This window comes from Agelaius tricolor, unplaced genomic scaffold (genome assembly GCF_023055355.1).
Source record: "Agelaius tricolor isolate 1412-34295 unplaced genomic scaffold, bAgeTri1.0.p SCAF_22, whole genome shotgun sequence".
Taxonomy (NCBI): domain Eukaryota; kingdom Metazoa; phylum Chordata; class Aves; order Passeriformes; family Icteridae; genus Agelaius; species Agelaius tricolor.
In genome coordinates this window covers 4,790,536-4,811,624 of record NW_027269282.1, presented here as the reverse complement: position 1 = coordinate 4,811,624, position 21,089 = coordinate 4,790,536, and the positions used below count along the sequence as shown (strand labels likewise).

The following is a 21,089-nucleotide window of genomic DNA, read 5'->3' as shown; positions in this document are numbered from 1 at the left end:
TATGAAGCAAAAAAAAGGAATGCAAACTTGGCACCTGTTTTTCAAGCTTGCACTTAGAGGGTCCATTATGAGCAAGCATCAGAGCTCTGTAGGAAGCCTTTGGAAGCCAGAGGCCTTTGTATAATTACAGCTATGGAACTTCAGGAAAACCAAGAAGAAAATTCTCCCAGAGAAATTACTTGACTGTGAGTGTCAATGCCTACTAGCCAGCTAAGGAAAGAGAGCTATTACTTGTACAGAAGCAGAGTTACTGCAGTTACTGTGGGCTGAGGGAAGGAACAGAGAAAGGAGGAGCAGCTCTGCTTTGCTCTGCCATGACTTTTGCTAAGAGTATGAGAATGCCAGCACAAGTGTGTGTGTAGTGTACACACCCTGCTCACAGGCAGGGACTGGGGGTGGGAGCCAAGGCGTTCTCCTCTGAGGAGCCCTGAGCATGGGACAGGTAACGCTCAGGCTGTTGGGACTGATTCTATTGATGGTACATCTCAAAAGTGACAGGCAGTCTTTGATTGAACTGCAGGCACACGTGGTCTCCCTGTGCTGTTACCAACTGCTGACATGTTTTTGCTACAATCTTATGGAGCAACAAGCACTGACATGCTCTGCATATCCCGATGGAAATGACCCAGCAGTGCTGCTCTGCACACAGGGAGGGGATTTCAGCAGGTCACAGGAAATGCCTGACAGAGCCCACATGTCACAGAGAGCTGCAAGCTGAAACACGCTGAGAACCCACACCAACACAGAAATGGCTCTGGCTATGTTATCAGACAAATGCCATGTTTAATGCTCCTGATGTTAACATGTACTGAACACTGCTACTGCTGGGGTCACTCCCAGTGACAGAAACATCTGGGACCCTCTGAAACAGGGAATTAAAGATCTGACTTGCATGCTGTGCTAGTCACAAAGACCAAATGTAGATGAGAAGATCAAATTATCACCTGGCCTCATTTTACCTATGATCCAGAAATTGATTTCAAGGACCTGAAAGTGAGAAATTAGCATGCTAATGATTGGAACTACTGAAAAGTTTGTCTACCTGAGTTTCGCTTCATCTGAATTCTGTCTACAGACTAAAAACTAATTTTTTATCACATCATCTACCTTACACACAAACCATTCCACAAGCTTGTTGTTAGGTAGCTTCAGGTGTGTTTTTACCTGGAGATTTTTGTAGTGAACAGTACTCCTGCAGTGACTTGTCTTTGCTGTCTCTTCATTTGTATAGAAGAGTCCACAGAGCTTGCAGTAAAACCCAGTTCTAGGCACCACGAATTCCACTCCTGTTGAGAAATTCTGAATTACATTAAAGTGTCAGTTGAAATCCTATCCCTCCCATAATAAACTTGTTTTCAAATAAAAAAACATGCTATTTAGTTAAATATTAGGAATAGGAAGACTGAATCCTGAATCACTTCTCTGATTTCCCTAATTTTGCAATATTGAGCTGCACTTTAAAATCTTGTGCATTGAAAACACACCTTTTCTCTTCTCTCTTAGATATACATGCTTTAAAATTTATTTTGTCATAATATTGACTGGAAACTTCACTCTGTAACCTCAAGGGCTAGAAAAGCAATAATACTTTTTAGCAGTAAATACATGTTCAAGTTACACAGATTGCTTTTGAGGATGTACTTCTTCCAGGTGTTTTGCTCATAATCAGTATTTACACAGTAAAGCCAATACTTCTGTTTATACTTTATGCCAAAGACTTTTAAATTACTAAGTCATTTTTCACATGTATTTCATATATAGTCCAAGGGAACTTATTTCATCTCATCAGCTGCCTTTTGCCATTCATTTGGAATGAATTAGCAATGATGTAAAATCAAAAGGCTGTTTCTTTCAACAGCTACCCGTCTGTCATATACTCTGTTCCTTCTCTCCTCACATCTGTTCTGAGAAATAAATATAGCAAGTAGCCTTAAAGTGACATCTTGTTGTAAGCCCTGGGTATTGCAGTGGGCGGCCCAACGTACCCAGGGGAATGCTGAGCTCGGTGAAGACGTCCTCTTGTTCCCAGCCTGCTGCAGAGGGCCTTTGTTTAGACTCTACCTCCGGGTATTCCAGAGATCTCATTTCCAAGTACCTAGAATTTGCTTAACAAATGAATAAATGTATTGAATGAAAACAGTTTATTAAAGAGACGTTTGTAAGCTTCTTGGGAACACTTTCTGGGTGGATCTATAAATGAAGTAAAATCAGGAGAAAAATGCTTTTCCATTCCAATCAGAGGCCTGTTTAGAGCAGCTCCAGCAGCTGTACTACGGTGTGCAGTCACTCTGATTTCTCCCAGTAGACCATTTTTCTATTTCTAATTTAATGCTATGTTTGGAGGGGTTTTTGTATTTTAGCCTATAAACAGAGCTATAACATTACACACCTCTGGCAGAAGCATGGCCTGACTGCAGCTTTGTAACCACATATATTACTGCATGATCAGTGCTGCAGCTGGGCTGACACAGGGGCTGCTGAGAGGGTGGGGCAGCAGGACCTGATGAATACAATTCTCTAAACCTGCCTTTTGTAGGATCCCTGCAACATCATTGGCATCTTCTCCCTGGAGCCACTCTTCTCTCATCCTCACCTCTCCAAGGGATGGTTCTGCTTTATGGCACCCAGCCACTAAAAGATTTTGGTTTCTGAAGAGTAGGGATGGGATGGTTGGTCCCTGCTGGCTGACACTAATTGACACAGCAGGAGATTCAAGATGTGGAAACACTGGATTGGTTTGCTGAGGTAGATATAGCCAGTCAAAAGAACAGATGATGTCCCTTCCCACGATTGCTATCATATGAATTATTTTATTTTAAAATAAGAGGAATTTGCTATCACAGAGCTACAGAAATACAGATAAACTGTCGCAGACATCTGACCATGGTCACAATAAACTGGTCTGATTCCTCTTTTTCAGTCCTTACATCAAAGAACTACCTCACTTGCCCTGACAAAATTTCTATTGCATTGCAAATTTCACCTAAATAAGGGATATATTTTCTCATAAAACAAACATATTTTGCCCAAACCAAACCCTACCTGTCTTTCAAGTCTGTAGTTCAAAGATCTACAGTTTCTGGCTATGAGAATGATTTTTTCTTCACTTTTAAATATGTCTATTGCATGATTTAAAAGACAATAATATAAAATCCTAACTGGTTGGCTTTCAAGCTAACTTTAAACCTACCCCAGGATTCCAATATGCAGCAGAGAACCTGGAAGACCCCCAGTAAGCTGGTAAGCTTAGACACTCAGGGTCTTTGCAGCAACTGAAGTCCCACTTCAGTTGATTTCTGTGCTTCTGAGCTGGCAGCTGCATTTGTAGAGGGCCTAGAGCCTTGGACAGCAGATCCCAGATAACAAGTCCATGTCAGAAACCTGGGAAGCATGAGAGGTCCTGGAGCTTCCAGGCTCCCTGCTGACAAGCTGGAAGCTGAGATGCTGGAAACACTAGTAAATATGCTCTTGAGACACCCAACTCTTTCATCAGCTGGCTGCCCAGGAAGCCCAGGAGAGCCAACTTTGCCCTGCCCAGTGCCATGGCAATATTATCTCCAAACATGCAAAGTCTGGCAAGGTGTCTTCAGGCCAATCAGGCAAGTATTAAAAACCAATGAGCTTCAAATCTGTCCTGGAGGAAGAAGTTAGCTCAAAATCAGATGTTCTTGTGAAATGTTTCCAGCATTGCACTCTCAAAAATCTTCCATCAGCTTCTTTTCAAAAGCCCCTGTCCATCACACGGGCTCTGGCAGCAATTAAAAAAGAGCATTTCTGACCAACATACTCAATGTAGTTTTTCACTTCATCTCACTATGCACAGCCCATTTGCTCAAGTATCATGACAAGGAACTGAACTGACTTTCAGATCTCAACATCCCTTTTTTCCTGACAGCTAAAATATAAATAGGTAGCTATGATTACATTTATTGACATTATCTCACAGCACATCCTATCAGTTATATTAAAGGCAGCTTGCAGTAGATAATAGGACATGATAAGGCAAGTCCTGGCAAAAGGCATATATTTGCATGAACAGGGCCTGAGAAATACCAATCTATGCATGATATCCATATTAATAATGCTTCAGTACAGTGTGTAAGAATACCCACCTTGTCCAGGAGCCAGCCAGACATTACAGATACTTTTCTGTTGACCTTCAGAGACTGTCACTCATTTCATTGACAATTCAAAACAAATTTAGCAAGGCACTGAAAGACTTCAGCTAAACTCATGTGAACCTTGACATGACAATTATAGCAGCTTATGCCTTTCAGAAAGCTTGCAAGCTGCTTATCATATTTCCTTTACACTATTCATCTAAGAGGCTCTAATGATTTAGCTTGGCCAAAGGCACTGGGGTTCTTTTACTAAGCTGCTCCAAGGACAAGCCTTGATACTATTAATGACACTTATTCTCGTTAGCAATAAATTTCAGTCTACCCTCAGAGAAAACATGCAAGGCTCTCTGCAGGCTGAAGGGAAAAAAAGCAGTAGTTACCCTTGGCCTCTGGACACTCTTGGCTTCCATGTCTTGTTTCTTCACTAGCGTTTTTAATGAGCATTTCCGTAACTTCTCTGCTCTCAGCTCCTTGTGATCCCATCTGTTTGTAATCATCTATAAATGTATCAGGGAGCTGGAGAGTCTCTTCTTTCAGATGAACAGAAGGTATTTGGTGATCTTCAGGCTCTAAACGAGTGTCAGAGCTCTTATCAATTTTTCCTTCCTTCTGCTGGCAATCAGACTCCTTAGCAGATTGGTCTTCTTTCAATTCCTCTGGCTTCTGTTCAGGGTCCAGATTTAGCCTTGATGCTTCAGTTACAGCATCATCATTATCATCATCCTCATCATCTTCCTGACAGCCACTAGAAGCTGCACTGCCCTTTGCTGTTATGAAGTTTGTTTCTAAAGCTTTATGGGCAAATTTGTCTTCACTTGTTAAGTGGCTGTGATCGTTTTTCAGTTCTAACATGGTTGACATACAGGGACACATTTCTGAAGCAGCTTTATTTTTTTGATCAACTGGGACTATTTCTTCAAGCTCAGTTATATCAGGCTCCATAATTAAATCATCTTCTCCCACTTCATCTACTGTCACTAATTCTTCCATGTTAGCAGGATACCAGGTCTCACCTTCTACTTCACTTCCACTCTCCCAGTCTCGGTCCTGTCACAGATGCAAAACATTTGAAAGATTGGTGATTATAGATAATCACTGTAAAAAGTGGTCCTTGAAACAAGGAAGAACCTTGATATGGCCATGTCTAACTCCTCTTGTGTTTTAGTTTCGAAGTGTGATATGCCTTGGTGCTGTGATTTTAAATCTTATGCACAAGGACAAAAAATCTCTTGAATTATCACATAAACTTCTCTTTGTGAAGATTCTGTAACTGTCTTGGGGATTGCAGTCTCTCCAGTCCCCTGCTTCTTGCTTTTCTGTAAGCAGTAGAGCAAGGCACAATGTGTTACACTTTGTTATGCAATTGATGCTACCATATGATCCCCTTCCTCTGCCTCCTTCTCAGTGCAATGAAAATATATTGAACCCCATTTGAGCCACTGTGGCTTTGACTCTTTCCTGGACCAGGTCCTTTAAATTCACATGGTGACTGAGAAAATATGGCTTCCTTCTGCAGTCATTTCCTTCCACCAGCAAGATCCCTCTGGCAGGGACTGTGCTGGGAGCCACTGGCCTAAACTTTAGGAAAAAGCAGGTTTACAGTTATACCCCAAAGCACATATTCTGAAATACCTCATATGTGCAGTTTCAGACGTACAGGACTTAGGCACTAACAGTGGACTTGAGAAGTCTTAGAATTAAAAGGTATATCTTACTTTTAAGACACACTTGCATCTTAGATTTCAAATCCCAGACTCCCTGTGTACACACAATCTATTAATAATCTGTATTCTCCTCCTGTTTGGCCATTCCCACACTTCCCCTCCTAGAATCCTAAAACAGTATGAAAACTCTGTGAGCTGGCACTGCTCTTGCCAGGAGATCAGTTTTCTGCAGCAAGAGATATCAATATCTTCCATATTTGACCATCAACCCATGACCCTACAGAAATGAAGCTGGAGGAATTCCAGGGACATTGCTGTCCTCGATTGCAATGCAGCAGTAGGGGTGCTGTAAAGGCATTATTTAATTAAAACCAGAAACAATCAGAAGACTGCTATCTATAGTTCATAAGGCCAATGTTCTAAAAAGTATTCATCTTAGTCCCCTCTTTCCCCACTAACTGACCACATCTCCTATTTTTGGGCACGGTTTGCAAAGTTACCCAGTTCACTTGAGCATACATTCCTCACAGCTGCCACTGCCAAGTGCTATGTATGTGAAGCAATGTACATGAGCAAAGAGTAACTAAAAAAAGAGTTCTGGAGACTTCAGGAAAAGCTGTCCCTTAAAGCAGAGGTCAAGATAAGGCAAGCTAATTTAGACAACCTCCTTCTCCAACCCCTTTATGTGGTTTTTCATGAGGGGTTAATATTTCATTTGAGAGAATGTTCTACCAAACCTGAGGTTTCAATCATTTTCTCAAAGAAGCTACACCAACGTGTCACCAACCTTCTCTTTCCTTGTGTTTTCCAGAATCTCTCCAGATTCTTTTCCTTGTTTATTATCTGAAGGTGAGCTCTTCACTGGAACTTGCTCCTCTTTTTCAAGCTAAAATAAATACATATACATGTATACAACACACAGTGGTGCTCTAGTATGTTTCTATTCTGGGTTTAGAGAAGCAAAGTCACTCACAAGGTCACATTCTTTATTTCTAAAGTTTATGCAAGTCAACTAGGCTGTGGGAAAAGACCCAACAATAAATTCCGTTAGCAGAGCTGTACAAATAAGAATTAAGAAAAAGAATTTTAAATGAAATTAGAAGTGTAATTTATATCACAGAATTGGCTGAAAGACAGGTGGGGGAGAATGTCAATTCATTAAAATTTCCAGCCTCCACTCTTCTGTTCTCTACCCACATTTGTTATGTTGGCTCAGATGTGGTAAGGAGAGCAGCAGTGTTAAACTCTGCAGAAGACCTCGACTGTTTTGTTTATTGACACAGGACCAGTTGAAAATGGAATTGGTTGTACAGTTCATACTTGGGAAGAGCAAAACCACAACACTACCTTGTATTTAGTAAAAGAGGGACAAAGCAAAAGTGAGTCCAAGACATACTAAGCTATTTTTTCCTTTTAAAATAAATTACTAGCAACAGTCCCCAGAGAAGTACGTCTTTAGCAAAGCCACTGTAAAACAACTTGGAAAACATGCAGAGGAGTGTGATTTAGGATGTTGTCTGACATTTCTCTCTGATGTCTCCTCCCAAGGAACCACACATCATTGTAAAATACCAGCCAAAGGAGAAAGATGATAAAAGGTGGTACAAACATGCTTCTCTATGGCATGAGGCAGTGCTGCTGCTGGTTACAGACTAGTGAGTTACAAATCGAGGAAATTCCACCAACCCAGCCCCACAGGAGAAGAAGGTCAATTAGAAACAACCGACAATGGCCCTGGCAGCACAAAGGCACAAGCAAGAGATGGAGCCCTGGTCAGCCAAGCACCTCTGCAGCCTCCTGTGCCAACAGACCTGGGGGTGGATGGCAGCAGCTATCCCTGGGGGACTCCAGGGGTGGCAAGGTGGCCAAGAGCCAGTAACCAGATCCCCAAGGGGTGGGGATGTGAGTATGGGCTGTATTGAGACTGAGCAAATGAGGTATCTGGATGTGTTCCCCCTCCTACCTCTTCCCAGTGGAGAATCAAACCCACAAACATTGCCACTTTACCACTGGAAGTATTTCTCCAGAGATTGCATAATTTTATAGGTGAGCTGATTCAGTGGTTTCTGTCATGGGAAGAGATTTCTGCCAGAACATTGAAGGGAGTGGTGTGAATTATCTCTGCCAGCCAGAGTTGAGGGTAGGCATACATGATTAATTGCTCTGTTGAGTTATCCAGAAAGAAATGTTTCTCATTAAAAGTTCATTCCCCATTTTAATAGTACAGCAACCACTTCCCTGTATAAATACTGTGCACCTCTGTAAAGTATCACTTAATTTCCAGATAACTCAATCCTCCTCACTGGCAGCAGAAGCCGGTGATGGATGCAGAAAGAGCAGCTATGGGGCATTCTGCACAGAGTTAAGAGGAGGACAATTGCCTCTTCACACACAGCCTGCATGCAAATAGCAGACTGTCACTTGGTTTCATTTTCAGCTGTCTGCCCCTTCCCCTCATTTGTTACCCAAAGGTTCTATGCTAGACACAAAATGATAATGTCCATATACACACAAGAGTGCAATAGATCTGTATGGTCTGGGCAAAAACACGGACAAGATGGCCTCCCAAGACTTCTTCTATGACTACATTCCCTAATTTTATAATGGAAAAACATTTCATATTGCTGGCATCACACCCACAACAAATTCTCTAAGATATTTCAGAAAATGTATTACTTCACCACTTACATGTCTTCTTACATATACTTTTAGATCTCTATTTACCTCGTTCTCAGGTGGTTTGGTTTCCTTTACATCACTGCCTTCAGCAGTAGCATCTTCTTGGTCTTTTTCAGCTTTCTTCACCTTATTCTTATCACTTTGTTTTTGCCTGGAGCCCTCAGATGCTTTGCTGTGCTTCTGTTCAGCTGCCTCCTCCCTTGCAGTGTCTTCACTGTAAGAATGCCTGCGTTCCCTTAACTTTGCCTCTTCCTTCCTCTTAGATCTCCCAGGTAAATCCTGCAGCTGCCTCTGAAACTTGTCCGATTTTGACTTAGAGGATTTTCGGTAATAGTCATCTTCCCTGTTCTTGTAGCCAGACAAAGGGTGAAGGGACCCAGGGGAACCAGTCTTTAAATATTTTTCTCGGTGTCCTCTGCCTCCTTCAAGCCGTTCATCCAAATCAAACTTGTCCAGTTGTCGGGAATAATGTTTCCTCTCGTGTACCCACGTGTCAGTCCTGTCCCTCTTCTCGTCCCCATTCTCTCGCCATTCTCTGCTATCTCTTTCCTCTTCCCGTCGAGAGTAGGGGGACTGATCCCACGCGTCTCTCCCATTTCCCCAGTCGGTCCTGCTGGTCCCCAGCGGGCTGTGCGGTGAACTGCAGGAGGTGAAGCTGGGCGTGTGGGACCGAGGTGACAGCGAGCGGCTTATGGGGCTGCGGGAGCGGGGCCTCTCAGTGCCGTACCTGCTGCAGGGGGAAAGGCAGCTACTGTAACTGGCTGACCCACTGCTGTCTACCAATTCTTGTACACTGGAAGCTCGTGGGGACTGCCCCGGGGACTGTGGACCTGAGACCCCAGGCCTTTCACAGACATTCACTGCACAGCTGCAAGCAGTGAACAGGAGAAAAGGCAGTGTCATAGCCACTGAGCTTAACTAAATCCCCACAGAACTGTCAAGCATATATTCATTCATTCTTAAAAGCATCTCATAAGGGTTTAGCATTAAAAGCTTATAATATGTTAATACCTTTACAATGACCCTAATGTATATACCCTTAATACTCACTCAGCTAGGGCATCTCTGACACAAAAGTGACAAAGGCCACCTGTTTAAAAGAGATGTTTTAGGACTGTGATTCCTCTCACATTTTGCTGAAAGTTCCAGAAGTCAAAGAGATCAGAAATGTACCCAAATACATTTTAATCTGAACTGCCTCCTTCCCACTTGGTCTCAAAGCACCACCAGCCTTTATGCTTTTCAATCAACAGGGAGGAGAGTGGAAAAGTTTCATTTTTATGCTCTTCACATGCCAGACATACTTTCTGAGACATAATCAGTAGGAAAGAATTATTTTCATAAGATGCACAGTTTCAATTGGATCTCATTTTACAGGCCCTGTACCAACTATTGAACTATATAAAAATATATACTATTTTATAAGTGAAATCCCCATTAGGAAAGCAAATTAAATACAAGAGGGAAGCATACAGACAATGCTCCTTCTACCTGTAGATTTACAGACTTCCAATTCCAAACTTTGGAGAAACTTTACCTGTCCACTTCACGCAGCAGATCCCTCTCCCTCTGTGAGTGGATGTCCTGGATTATAGCAGCCACATTCTTACCTGGTTTCTAATAAAAACAAAGACATTGTTTAGCATGCTGCTCTACTCTCCAAGCTGATACAGGTGATTTGTCCTTCAAGAAACAGTATCCATGCTTCACTCAATTATTCTAGAACTAGAAATACTTAGTTTCAGGGTTGTGGTTACACTTTCTTTTGCAGTTGCCTTCTCAACAGCACGATCAAAGCAGTAAAATGATACAAACGGAAAATTTGCTCCATTACGTTGTAGCAGTCTCTCCTCATATTTGGCTGCTCTAACAGGCTTTGCAAACCAGCTTGTTTTCAAACCTTGTTACGCAATCACTACAGAGCATTTTCTAGGAAACTGCATCTAAGAGGAAACAAACCAGACAATTTTTCTGATACAGAATCAAATATGTACAGCAGCCTATCTCTGATCCTCTAGGTATGAACTGCCTTCTCTTGATCTCAGAGTTATTCATTCTGGATTATAGCTCTAAAGGACTATGTTTAGACAAGGAGAGCTTCAGACAAGCTAAGTGCAAGATGTATCCTGGGGTGTTGATTACTCCTAGGTAGGATGCCCTACACAGGCTGGAGTGCTCACAATTCCTCAAACACTTGGAGCACACACAGATGAGCAACATAATCATGCAGGAACTCAGCAGTTTGTAGCAGTATATGCTAGCTCATGCATATTTCCTTCTTGGTATTTTTATTTGCTTTCTTTCTTTTGCAAAGCAAAATAATTCCATGACCTGAAAAACTGTAATTGGAAAGGCAGAAAAATCTTCCTGGAATCTAGGCAAACTATCACATTCTCCTGGGTAACTCCTGCCTCTCTGTCAAGATGCACAATCTCCACCACCAAACATCTGAACCCCTCCCTGTGCCACATTAGGAAAGCCTGCCCTGATTTATGAACTTTTGGCAACTCATTTTAAGTCTCCTTAAGCTAGTATACACATACAGGAGAGAAAGAGGCTTTCTAAAGGTCAAGCCAAACTATCCGAGTTCCTTTATTTTTTTTTTTTTTCCCCAAGGCTCATAAAGGACTCTTAACATTAAATTGGAACATTACAGAGCTGTTCTACAAAATAACTTTGTGCTGTGTTAGGTAATACAATATGGAGCTCTTAAGCTCTGCATTGCCAGTTCTGGTCCAAGTCACCATGAAATAAAATTACTCTCTTAGCATTACATGACAGTATATAAGCCTCTATAAATACTTTCACAAGAGCAGTGATCTCTGGACATCACTCAAGTGTCCAGAACAGAAGTGTCACACACTCTACAGAAAGTCTAAATAATATTGCTCTGGTTTGACTTTGTGTTAAAAGAAAAAAAAACCTCTTGCTTTATAACTTAGGTCATTCACAAGAAATAAAAAAAAAATCATTATTGTGTTTAATCCTGTTACCACTGCTTGGTGTCAAGACTGCTACGGCTCAGGCATGGAAGCAGTGAAAAAAGTATTGTTCTGGGCTTAATGCCTGACTAAAAGGATAGAACCATCTTATTTTCGCTGACATGTTGTATCTTACACATGGCTGTGTTTTAGATCTTTCTTAGACCAAGGAGTCTGCTCACAAGGAAGTTCAGAAGGGATTTTTGAAATAATGGTATGAAAGGATCATAGAAAATAGGGTCTCTTCCAATAGTTACAATTTAGAATAAGAGCAAGTGTAAAAGATCAATAATATACACTGCATAATTTATCTTTATTTCTTTTCCCATCATATTGAAGCATTAATTAGAAATCGGTAATCAGCAAGAATCTTTTAAAATGTATTCTCCAGATGTGCCATGGAAACTCATATAATTTGATCAAGAATGACCATCTTACCTTCAGCTGTAATTCCTTGTATCTTTTAGACATCCTAATAAGTAACTTGTCATCATTTATCATAGCAGGTTTTTCTTTGTAGTACTGTACCATGGCTTGGGCTGCTTCACTGTAAGCCATTTCCAGAAAGGCCTAGCACAAATGAGACAACTTTACAATCTATTACATAATTAAGAATACAAAGTAAAAGAGAGAAAAGGCAGCACAATAAATTTTCTCTGGATGCTTCTCATGCAAAATGTCTTGATAGTACAAAATTGGGTAGCTTTCCAGGCCTGAAGCTGAAATGATAATACTCAGTCCATTTCTCATCCTTTCTTAAATTGCAAATAATGGTTTCAGACCAGCTATTAAAGCCAATATGTCACCCTAGAAGATGGTTCAGTTAAAAATGAAATGACTGGTATCTATTCTTTCTTGACTGGCAGTGTTCAAGACCAGGCTGGATGGGGCTCTGAGCAACCTGTTCTAGTGGAAAGTGTCCACTAGGCAGGGGGTTAGAACTAGATGGTCTTTAAGGTCCCTTCCAACCCAAACCATTCTATCATTCTGTGATTTTTACATATTACAACCTCAAACATTTTCCACCAGCATGGATTCTATATCCATCCATTTTGTCTGCTGTGAGAGAAGATATTCTATTCTTACCAGCTTACACCACTGGTACTTTAAGATACTTAGAGTATACTAAGCTACTATAAAGAATAAGAGAAGTCTGAAGTAACCCTAACAAATGGCTGAGAGAAGGCAGGAAGTAACTCACTTTTTAAAAAAATTAGAAGTAGAAGTTGAGTTTCACAACACTTTTTCATTGAGATTGCCAGGATTTTTAAACAAGAACTTGTTTAGATGTGGTCATGTTTACATCCTCATCTGATTCAGTGACCACCAACTTTTTTTTCGCTTTGAGAGCAGACTTCATGTATTTAAGTTTCTATTACTAAATCAGAGGTTTCCCCCCAAAGACTCTGTCCTCATGTTTATGTCTTCATATCTTTATGCCATCAGATGTCAACACTGGTAACCCCCAATGTACAGTACCTGATTAGTAGATTTCATGAGGATATAGTTGGTGACCTTTCCAAATGGGAGGCCCAGGTTAATGACATCATTCTCTGTGCAGCTTCCCTCGGGGAGGTTGCAAATGTGAACAACTCGACCCAATGTAGATTTCCTCTGGGGAAACTGGGGGAAAAAACCCAACTCAGACCAGTTTTTTTATGTTAGATGTTCTTTCCACTGGATAACATCTTACATTTCTGCAAAAAAATTAAAAGCTCTGCTCACCTGCTATTAAGAAAAAATATTCTTTAAAACTTGCATTTTACAATCCTGGTTTAGAAGTACAAATGGAAATGGAAATGTTTAGCTGCAGTGCAATGTAGTCTCCATCCCTGGACTTTGCAAAGTCCAGAGAGGATTTCTAGAAGGCAGATACCTCCTTCAAACAGGATCAACAATACTCCTGCAAAAACTAACTACTCACTGCAGTCCTTGCTGAATTTATGGATATTGGAAATCACTACATGGGTGTTCAGGATAGCAGGGACTAAATTTAAATCCTTCTTAATGGAACACACTGGGCCTGGGGTAAAAGTGATCCCACCTGACTTGTGAGAGGACACACAGCTGTACCTGGGGTTAGAAAACCTGCTACTTCCCCCTGGGGGCACAGTGAGCAGTGGAGATGCAGAGAGGCAGAGCTCCCAAACTGGGCTGGCAAAGGCACAGAGCACTGGAGTGGTGATCACTTCCCAAGGGTGGAAGTCTATTTTGGAGTGCTGGGGCAGTTGCGAAAGAGCTGCCCATCTCCCTGGCATGGGAAGCAGGCTCTACACTCCCTGTGCAAAAGGCATCAGCCAGAGAGAATGTTAATTTACCATAGCTAATGACAAGCAAAACGTCACTCACACAGGATTAAATCTTTCCAGACCAACTCCATGTTTATGAACTCTCCATTGGGATTTTACTGAAGAAGTAACTCTACCTTCAGTTAAAATTGTGCCATTCAAGGGAAGATGCAAATCATGTAATCTTGTGGGATCAAGTTCACCAGAGCCATCACAAATGTTTGGCTTGTCAGCAAGTTCACAAGTTACAGAGCTAATGTTATCTTATTTACACCTCCATCCTGTTGCCTTCCCTCCAGACTTCACCACTTAACCATTTCTGTATTTTTGCTGCATTAGAACCCTGCATTACACAGTGATCTGCTACTGAGATTGCATCTCACAGAGCTCACTCAGGTGCATAAGGTAAGTCAAAGAGAAGTGCAAAAGTCCAGAAGTTAGGTTTTTATTCTGGCAGAAAAATAACAAAGACCTGATCCTGAAAAAAAGATGAAGCAATTCAACTCCAATTGAACAGAAAAGGCAGTGATGTCTGCACACATCTGGCAAGGCAGCATGTAGCACAGAGTAGAAGAACACTACTACAGCTAGAGGAAAAGGAAACATCAAATGGAGTCCCATTGTAAGAACACTCCAGGTCACCAATCACCTTCTGTTTGTTTTGTTAGATCTGTTAAAAAGATGATATGTAAGAGTCTATTGGACTCGAAAGGCTCAGCTCTTCAGAGCCTTGGCTCCAGAGCCCACGTTCCCACACACAGCCCTCAGTACATTAAATCAAACAACTGTAAGACATTGCCACTTCCCCACAATTGGCAATGGCTTAAATGAAAATGCTATGCCATAAACCTGCTGTAGTTCTTGATTAAGAAGTGGTCACATACTCGTGCCAGAAGTCAACAGGCTGCACCAAGCAATAATCTTGTCAGCTGATTGCAGTTAAACTGGATCCATTCATTAAACAGAGCTGTAAATCATGGCCAGAAAAGGAATATACACCTTCCGTATCTACAATCAGGAAGTTAGAGGAGCTGTTGCATGCCAGGTGTTGCATGTAATTTTCAGTAAGACTCAAAGTTAACTTTCTTGGCAACCAACATCTGCCAGGGGTTACTAATGCAGCTGCATGGCTATTAAAAAAAACAAGTCTAAAAAAATATGTACAACAGCAAAATGCACCTCATACTATTTACAATATTACTTCACCTATCCAATTTGGTGATTTTTTATTACAGCTGTTTTCTTACATTTGTTGTTGTTGCTCCTTGCTTTTCAAATTCTTTATCCCTTTCTTGAGCTTCACATGAAATTTTTTCTAAAGATAGTAAGAAACTGCCAATCTCATCCCTCCAGTGCTAATGGCTCACCACGCCCAAGTGAAGACTGGTAGCACTTGCCTTTTACAGAGGGATAGAGTTATTTGCAGATGGACAGCACAGAGCAAGCTCTTCCAGAAATCTGAACACTTTGTTTATGATTACATGCAGGGTCAAGTGTAATCTCCTACTGCTCAGTTAAATGGCAGCAGCTTAGCTGAAAGTGAATACTACCATGCAAAGGTGTAATAAATTATAAGCCACCTGGGTTGCAGAGTGAATGACAGCTGGCAAACTCAGTCTTAACACCTCTAATATAGCTCCCTGTTCATCCAATAGGCTTCTGAAGAAAAAAGGGATTTACAGCATCCAGGAAAATCAAAGTTATTGTTTCTTTTATGTCTCAAAATACTGCAGGTCATTCAGAAGAGGACTTCTTCAGGCAGCTTAAATGATAAATAGTGACAGATTCTAAAGCGAAATGACACTGGTATTAGCAGTGATTTCATTTGTTGCGAAGTTGACAGACATGATGAAAAGGAACATTCCTCTGCACCCACTACTAGTCCACCTCTGACCTTGGAGGCAGCTGTCATGAGCAGCTCTGCTCTTTGCTGGCCTGCACTCACAGTGCCTGTGACAGGCAGAAGCTGAAACCCCTTCAAATAACCTCTTGCACAGTAAAACTGCACTGTAGAAAATTGGCCGGATTAAGGAATCTGGGTGAACTTTCTGCAAGCAGTGCCTGATGTGAACTGGAGTGCCACAGGGACACAACTCAGCCTGGCTTTTCTGAGTGTCTGAGACCACATCAGGAGAGATATATACATAAAAGTTAACAAGGTGAAAAGTTGAACCCCTGGATTATTGCTGCTATTCCATCAACGCCCTAACACAAGTCTTTGGTGTGTCCAGCTCTAGTTGTAGCTTTCTGATATGTGATGAGTTTCATTTTATGAGTTTCATAACCCTAACAACTTTGTATTTTCATTATGAATATGGTTTGCTTTTATCTGCCTTTTTTTTTCTCTTTTAAAATGTTTCTGCTTTGTCAGTGTAAGAACTCCTTTTAATGTTGGTTCTTTTTTCTGGCATTTTTTGACTACAGAACTAGGAATTCAAGTGTGCATTAGAGCAATATAAAACTGGGTACCTGTGCTGAATGCAGGGCAGGGACTAATAAACCTAAACCATGGAAGGCTCCACATCAAAACAAACTTGCTGAAAGGCCACCAGTGACAGCAGAGGATGTAAATACTACATTAAAATAAACTAAGGAAAAGCTAATCCAGTATAATGAACTGATCTGGGACCTCCAGGAGAATAATAGTGAAGCTGCAGCCACTGTCTTTGCCACTGTTGCTACCTGGGAGAAGGACCTCAGTGTGAGAGAGGCAGAGAGCAATTGCTAAAAATAAACAGAGAGACAGAAGGTTGCTTGATGGGCTCAATATTGAAGGTAACTCAAAATTAATCCAAATCTTCATTCCAAGCTGAAACTGATCTTCCTGGGTCAAAAAGTCTCAGGTAATGGGGGAAAAAAGTCAGTGGAAAACACAAACCTATTTACCAACCTCCCCAGATATCTGACAAGCAAACAACTGTTAGCACTGGAAAAAACAAAGCAAAACAAAAACTACAACCAAATTCATATTTGGTCAAAATCAAAAGCATAAAAGAACTGCGGGGAAGTTGAAATAACAGAGTGAATATTCAGACTACTGCCTAAAAGAAAGCCTTCAGGGTTTTAATTCCAAGTAAGCAGAAGTGGCTTCTACAAGAATCTTCTACAAGAAACACAGACATCAATTTGCTTAGGTACTCACTCTTACCCCTGATGGAGGAGAAGAAAATGTAGGACCTGGCTGGCCAAAGGATCTTGCTGGTGTAGCGATAAAAGATGCGCCAACATTTGGTGGATAATCTAAATAATGGATTACACAAATTTCATTAAATCTTGGCTCATATTAATTGCATTAATGTGCTCAGTAAACAATGCCCCATTTACACAGTAAATAATTTCATAGTCTCTACATCAAATTATACACTGTTTTGTTGTAGCATGAAAACAAGTTATTGTTTGAAAGAAAAATAAATTCATATTTCAAAGGGCACAGTATTGGCTTCCATTTTTTTGTGCACAATTTCTCAAAATTTTTCCTTTGAAATTTTTATCACATTTCATTTTAAAAACACAGTTCTCCTCAGAGACTCATTTCCCTTTCAATTAAAAAAAGTGTTTTAAACTAGTGCATATGCAATCATTCACCTTCGATACTAGATGGATTGAAAACTGCTGCATTATTTGGCGATAAATGCAATGTTCCATCTGCTGAGCTTAACATACACCGGATACCAGTGCTGGAAAAGAAAGAAAAGAACTTTAGGGACATGCATGATATACCAAAAATATTAAAGCTTCATTGTTAGGCAGTAAATTCCCAGTGGAAAACCACTCAAGTAAGGGATACTCTGTTAGCAATTCAGTTTGAAGAATTCACTTTAAAATAATACTTACTTATCTGAAAAAGCCATACATTTTTGAATGTGAAGACTTCCCTTAATGTGCTGATCCCAGTCCTATGTTGAAACAAAGAGATGATGAACACAGGAAAAATCCTGAGACAAATTTACAAAAGATTATTCTTCCATTCAGTTTGTTCTAAAAACCTTGTTCTAAAAACAATACTGAGATGCTGAAGATCAAACCATGTGATGTCAGAGCCAAGCACACCTTCAACCAATGCATTATTTGAATGTTAAATTATCCATTATTTTACAAAAGGAAACCTTCTCTGTATTAGATTTTAAATTCAGTGTATTTCTAGTAATGAAGTTATTTCAGTCTTGCTGAAGACCTCATCCTGCAAAGTGCTAAGCACCTTCAATTCCTGCAATGTCCATAAAGAACTTGTTCGGTATTCAAGGCAGCCAGGACAGTGCTTATTATTTCACTAGATAGCAACATTTGTCAAAGTACACTTAGCTTTTTACATTTGTATGATCCCATTGAGGCAGGGCATTAAACACCAACTAACAGATCTCCTGAAACTCACTGCAATGGCATTCTTCCTGCACTTTTTAAGTGTTTAATGAAAGAAAGGAATGCCCAGCATGCCCTAGACAGGGTCTGCTTCAGCCCAGCCCCACAAGCTGCAGTAACCAAAGCAAAACCTTTTGCAAGCAGTTGCTAAAAGAGGAAAAAGGTGAACATGAAAGCAAATATGTTCAAATATCCCAAATCCCCAGGGTGTGTAGGGATCAGGTACTATTTAATCTGCTGGTCATTTTCTTTCTTACATATATGCTGTTGTAATTTTATTGTCAGGCCACCATCAGCGTGAAAATACATGCCTTTGTGGTTAGGTGCTGGTCCTGTGATGTGACAGAAAAGGTCATAAGGACTTGTTGAACAGGGCTCACCAGGAGGCCAGAACAACCATGGATGGCTGTGGGGCTCAGAGGGTCACTAAAGTGGCCTTCTCCAGACCTGACCTAAATAACGTGACCTACAACACACTGCCTGGGAATCTGGGAAGCTGTTTCTTGAGGGTGAGGTTGAATTTGGAGCTCCCTTGGCAGTATGAACAGAAAAGTGAGAGAGAGCACAGTCTGTACCACATGTGCTGAGCAGCTTCTTGCTTTCAGGTCAAAGTCCCTGGGGACCTCGAGACCTAAATTTTCTTGTGAGACACAAGGAAGAAAAATTTCCTACAGAGGAATAGTTAAAATAACTTTATCCAAAAATTGTGCTGGTTTGTTTAAACAACCTGCTTCCATGAGGCTGTGTTAGGGGGAAGCCTTTGGGATCAGAAAAAGAGAAGCAGATGAAACTACAGACGTGGGGTTGCAACACTGGCTTGAGTATCGGGGGGATCAGCTTCAAGCTCCTCCCCGCCTCACTCGGGGCCCATGAGATGAGCAAGGACCTCGGCTCAGACCTCACATTTCTCACATCAGTGCTGTAATCTCACCATCTTTCACAGCAGCATGTGGAACAAAACCGGATTTCGAAGCCCCAGTAACTGCCATGAAACAGATGTACCATGCCCTCAGCAAAACTAAGGCCTTTTGTTTCTGCATCTCTCAGGGCACCTCTGTGGTGATGGACACTGGCACCGAGGGGTGGCAGGAGCTGGTGGCCAGATCGGTCACCTGATAGCCTGTCCAAGGGTCTGACCCGTGCCCAGGGACGCCCTCAAACCACTCACCTTCACATCGAAGATCTTCTTGTCGCACAGGGCGCAGATGTGGGGAAAGTGGAGAGGGGTCACGCCACGGAGGTCGCCAAGCTGGTGCGGCGGCAGGGAGCGGGTGGGCAGGTCGGGCGTGCCGCCACTGCGCTCCTCCTTCTGCCTCATGCGAGGGCTGCCGAAGCTCTGCGCGCTGTGGTTGAGGCGGCCGAAGGCGGGGGGGGCAGCCGTGCTGAACTTTGTGTCAGGTGTCGGCTCTTCGGGGTTGTACAGCTCGTTTCTTATTTCATACTGCTGCTGACTCGCTGACGGCCACAGGCTGTCGCCGGGCATGAGGTCAGCCTTGTTTTGGCTGGGGAAATTAGGGATATTTTCCCACTGGTTGCTTGTACTGCTGCCATGCAAGACAGGGCCGGGATCTCCTTTCGGATGGGAGCCCGCGTGTGGGTTGCTGGGGAAGGCCCGTGCTGCACCGTGCTGTGCTGCTGCCCCGTAGGACTCCTTGGGAAACGTCGCTCCTGCCTCGTGCTGCAGCTGGCCAGGAGCCCCAAAGTGACTCTCGTAGCGCGGCCCTGCTGCTGGGGTGGCAGTGTGGGTGCCACCAGCAAGGAAGCCATGCTGGCTGGACTGTTCCCCCTCCGAGGCGAATGCCTGAGAGGCGGCAGTGACGGCGTTTTGCTTGTTGTACTCGTAAAACCCCCCTGCAGCAGTAGATGTGGAAGCACCTGCCTTGTTGAGACCCACCACCACGGGTTGCTGGCCGGAGGTCGGAGCCATGACACTTCCAAAGGGATTCATGACAATTGCGTTGGGCGCCTGGGCCTGGACGGTTCCCAGACCTCCCCCTGGGGCAGTTAAGGCCGGGCTCTGGGCAGGAAAGGCAATGCCACCAGAGGGGAACCTCGTTCCAGAGATGCCGGGCCCCTGGGGTGGGCCTGCGCTGTGGCCCTGCGGGGCACTCATCACCGTGGGGTGCCTCAGCTGGTTGAAGAGTGGCTGTGACATGGCCACTTTGGAGAGCACCTGGTTGAGGACAGTGGCAGCGGCCGGGTTGTTGGTGACAGCAGTCTGAGCCAACTTCAGCCTGTGGAGCGTGAGCTGTGCCTGGAGCTGCGCCAGCTGCAGGCTCGCTGGCGAGGGGAGCAGGGGGCTCGGGGCGCCAACAGAGAATGGACTCTTCTCCAGGAGCTTGGCAGCACTGCAAAGGATCAGCATCTGGGTTAGCCTACACCCACCTCCTGTGAAATCCCAGCATGGAATACACAGCTGCTGCCAGAGGTTTCGTGTATCCAAACTCAGGGAAAGCAAAGGCCATACAGGTCCTCCCACACCATCCCCAAATCAGCAATTTTCCCCCTTTTTTGCACTTCATGCTACCTCCAGCCCCCCTGCTGAGACATCACTGATCCTGACTGATTTTGTGATACTCTCATTATTCCCTTTCCCTACAAAGCAGGCAGATGTGAAGAAGAGGACATCAAATAGGATTTTAAAGCCAGCCCCACAGGTATTTCCCACCTAGTACATCTGGCTGCATAAAGCAAGAGAAAATATTCCACGTGCATTTATTTTGTTTACAGTCCTTTTGTTATTAATCTGCACAGCAGCTTGTTCTGTAACAAACCCTATAGTTTTGCAAATGCAAATATAGAGGAGGAAAAAAACTGAATGAGAAGCAACTACAAATGAGCTGTCCTCAAGAGTTTTCCCTGTTCAGCTAGAATCTAAGACAAAATTTCTGCAGTGCCAGCTGGTGAAAATCAAGGTCTTTATACTTCCTAGAAATAAGAGGTACACTGAGCGTTGTCCTTCAAGTCTCATACATGGGGTGAATAAATGACTGAATT

At 42.5% G+C, this 21,089-nt stretch overlaps 1 protein-coding gene across 2 annotated transcripts in view; it reads right to left on the bottom strand.

Annotated features, from left to right (window-relative positions):
- RBM20 (RNA binding motif protein 20) overlaps positions 1–21,089 on the bottom strand; it is a 101,930-nt gene that overhangs the window by 6,921 nt on the left and 73,920 nt on the right. Inside the window, exons 2-13 of one of the 2 annotated variants that reach the window (XM_071446220.1) lie at positions 19,261–20,440; positions 17,568–17,629; positions 17,319–17,410; positions 16,882–16,973; positions 12,925–13,068; positions 11,884–12,015; positions 10,002–10,081; positions 8,510–9,194; positions 6,573–6,671; positions 4,502–5,168; positions 1,986–2,105; positions 1,165–1,286 (exon numbers count right to left, since the gene is read on the bottom strand). In XM_071446220.1, coding sequence (XP_071302321.1) covers positions 1,165–1,286; positions 1,986–2,105; positions 4,502–5,168; positions 6,573–6,671; positions 8,510–9,194; positions 10,002–10,081; positions 11,884–12,015; positions 12,925–13,068; positions 16,882–16,973; positions 17,319–17,410; positions 17,568–17,629; positions 19,261–20,440 — 3,475 coding nt within the window. The remainder of the gene's footprint in view (positions 1–1,164; positions 1,287–1,985; positions 2,106–4,501; positions 5,169–6,572; positions 6,672–8,509; positions 9,195–10,001; positions 10,082–11,883; positions 12,016–12,924; positions 13,069–16,881; positions 16,974–17,318; positions 17,411–17,567; positions 17,630–19,260; positions 20,441–21,089) is intronic. The other variant, XM_071446221.1, reaches the window with a different exon arrangement.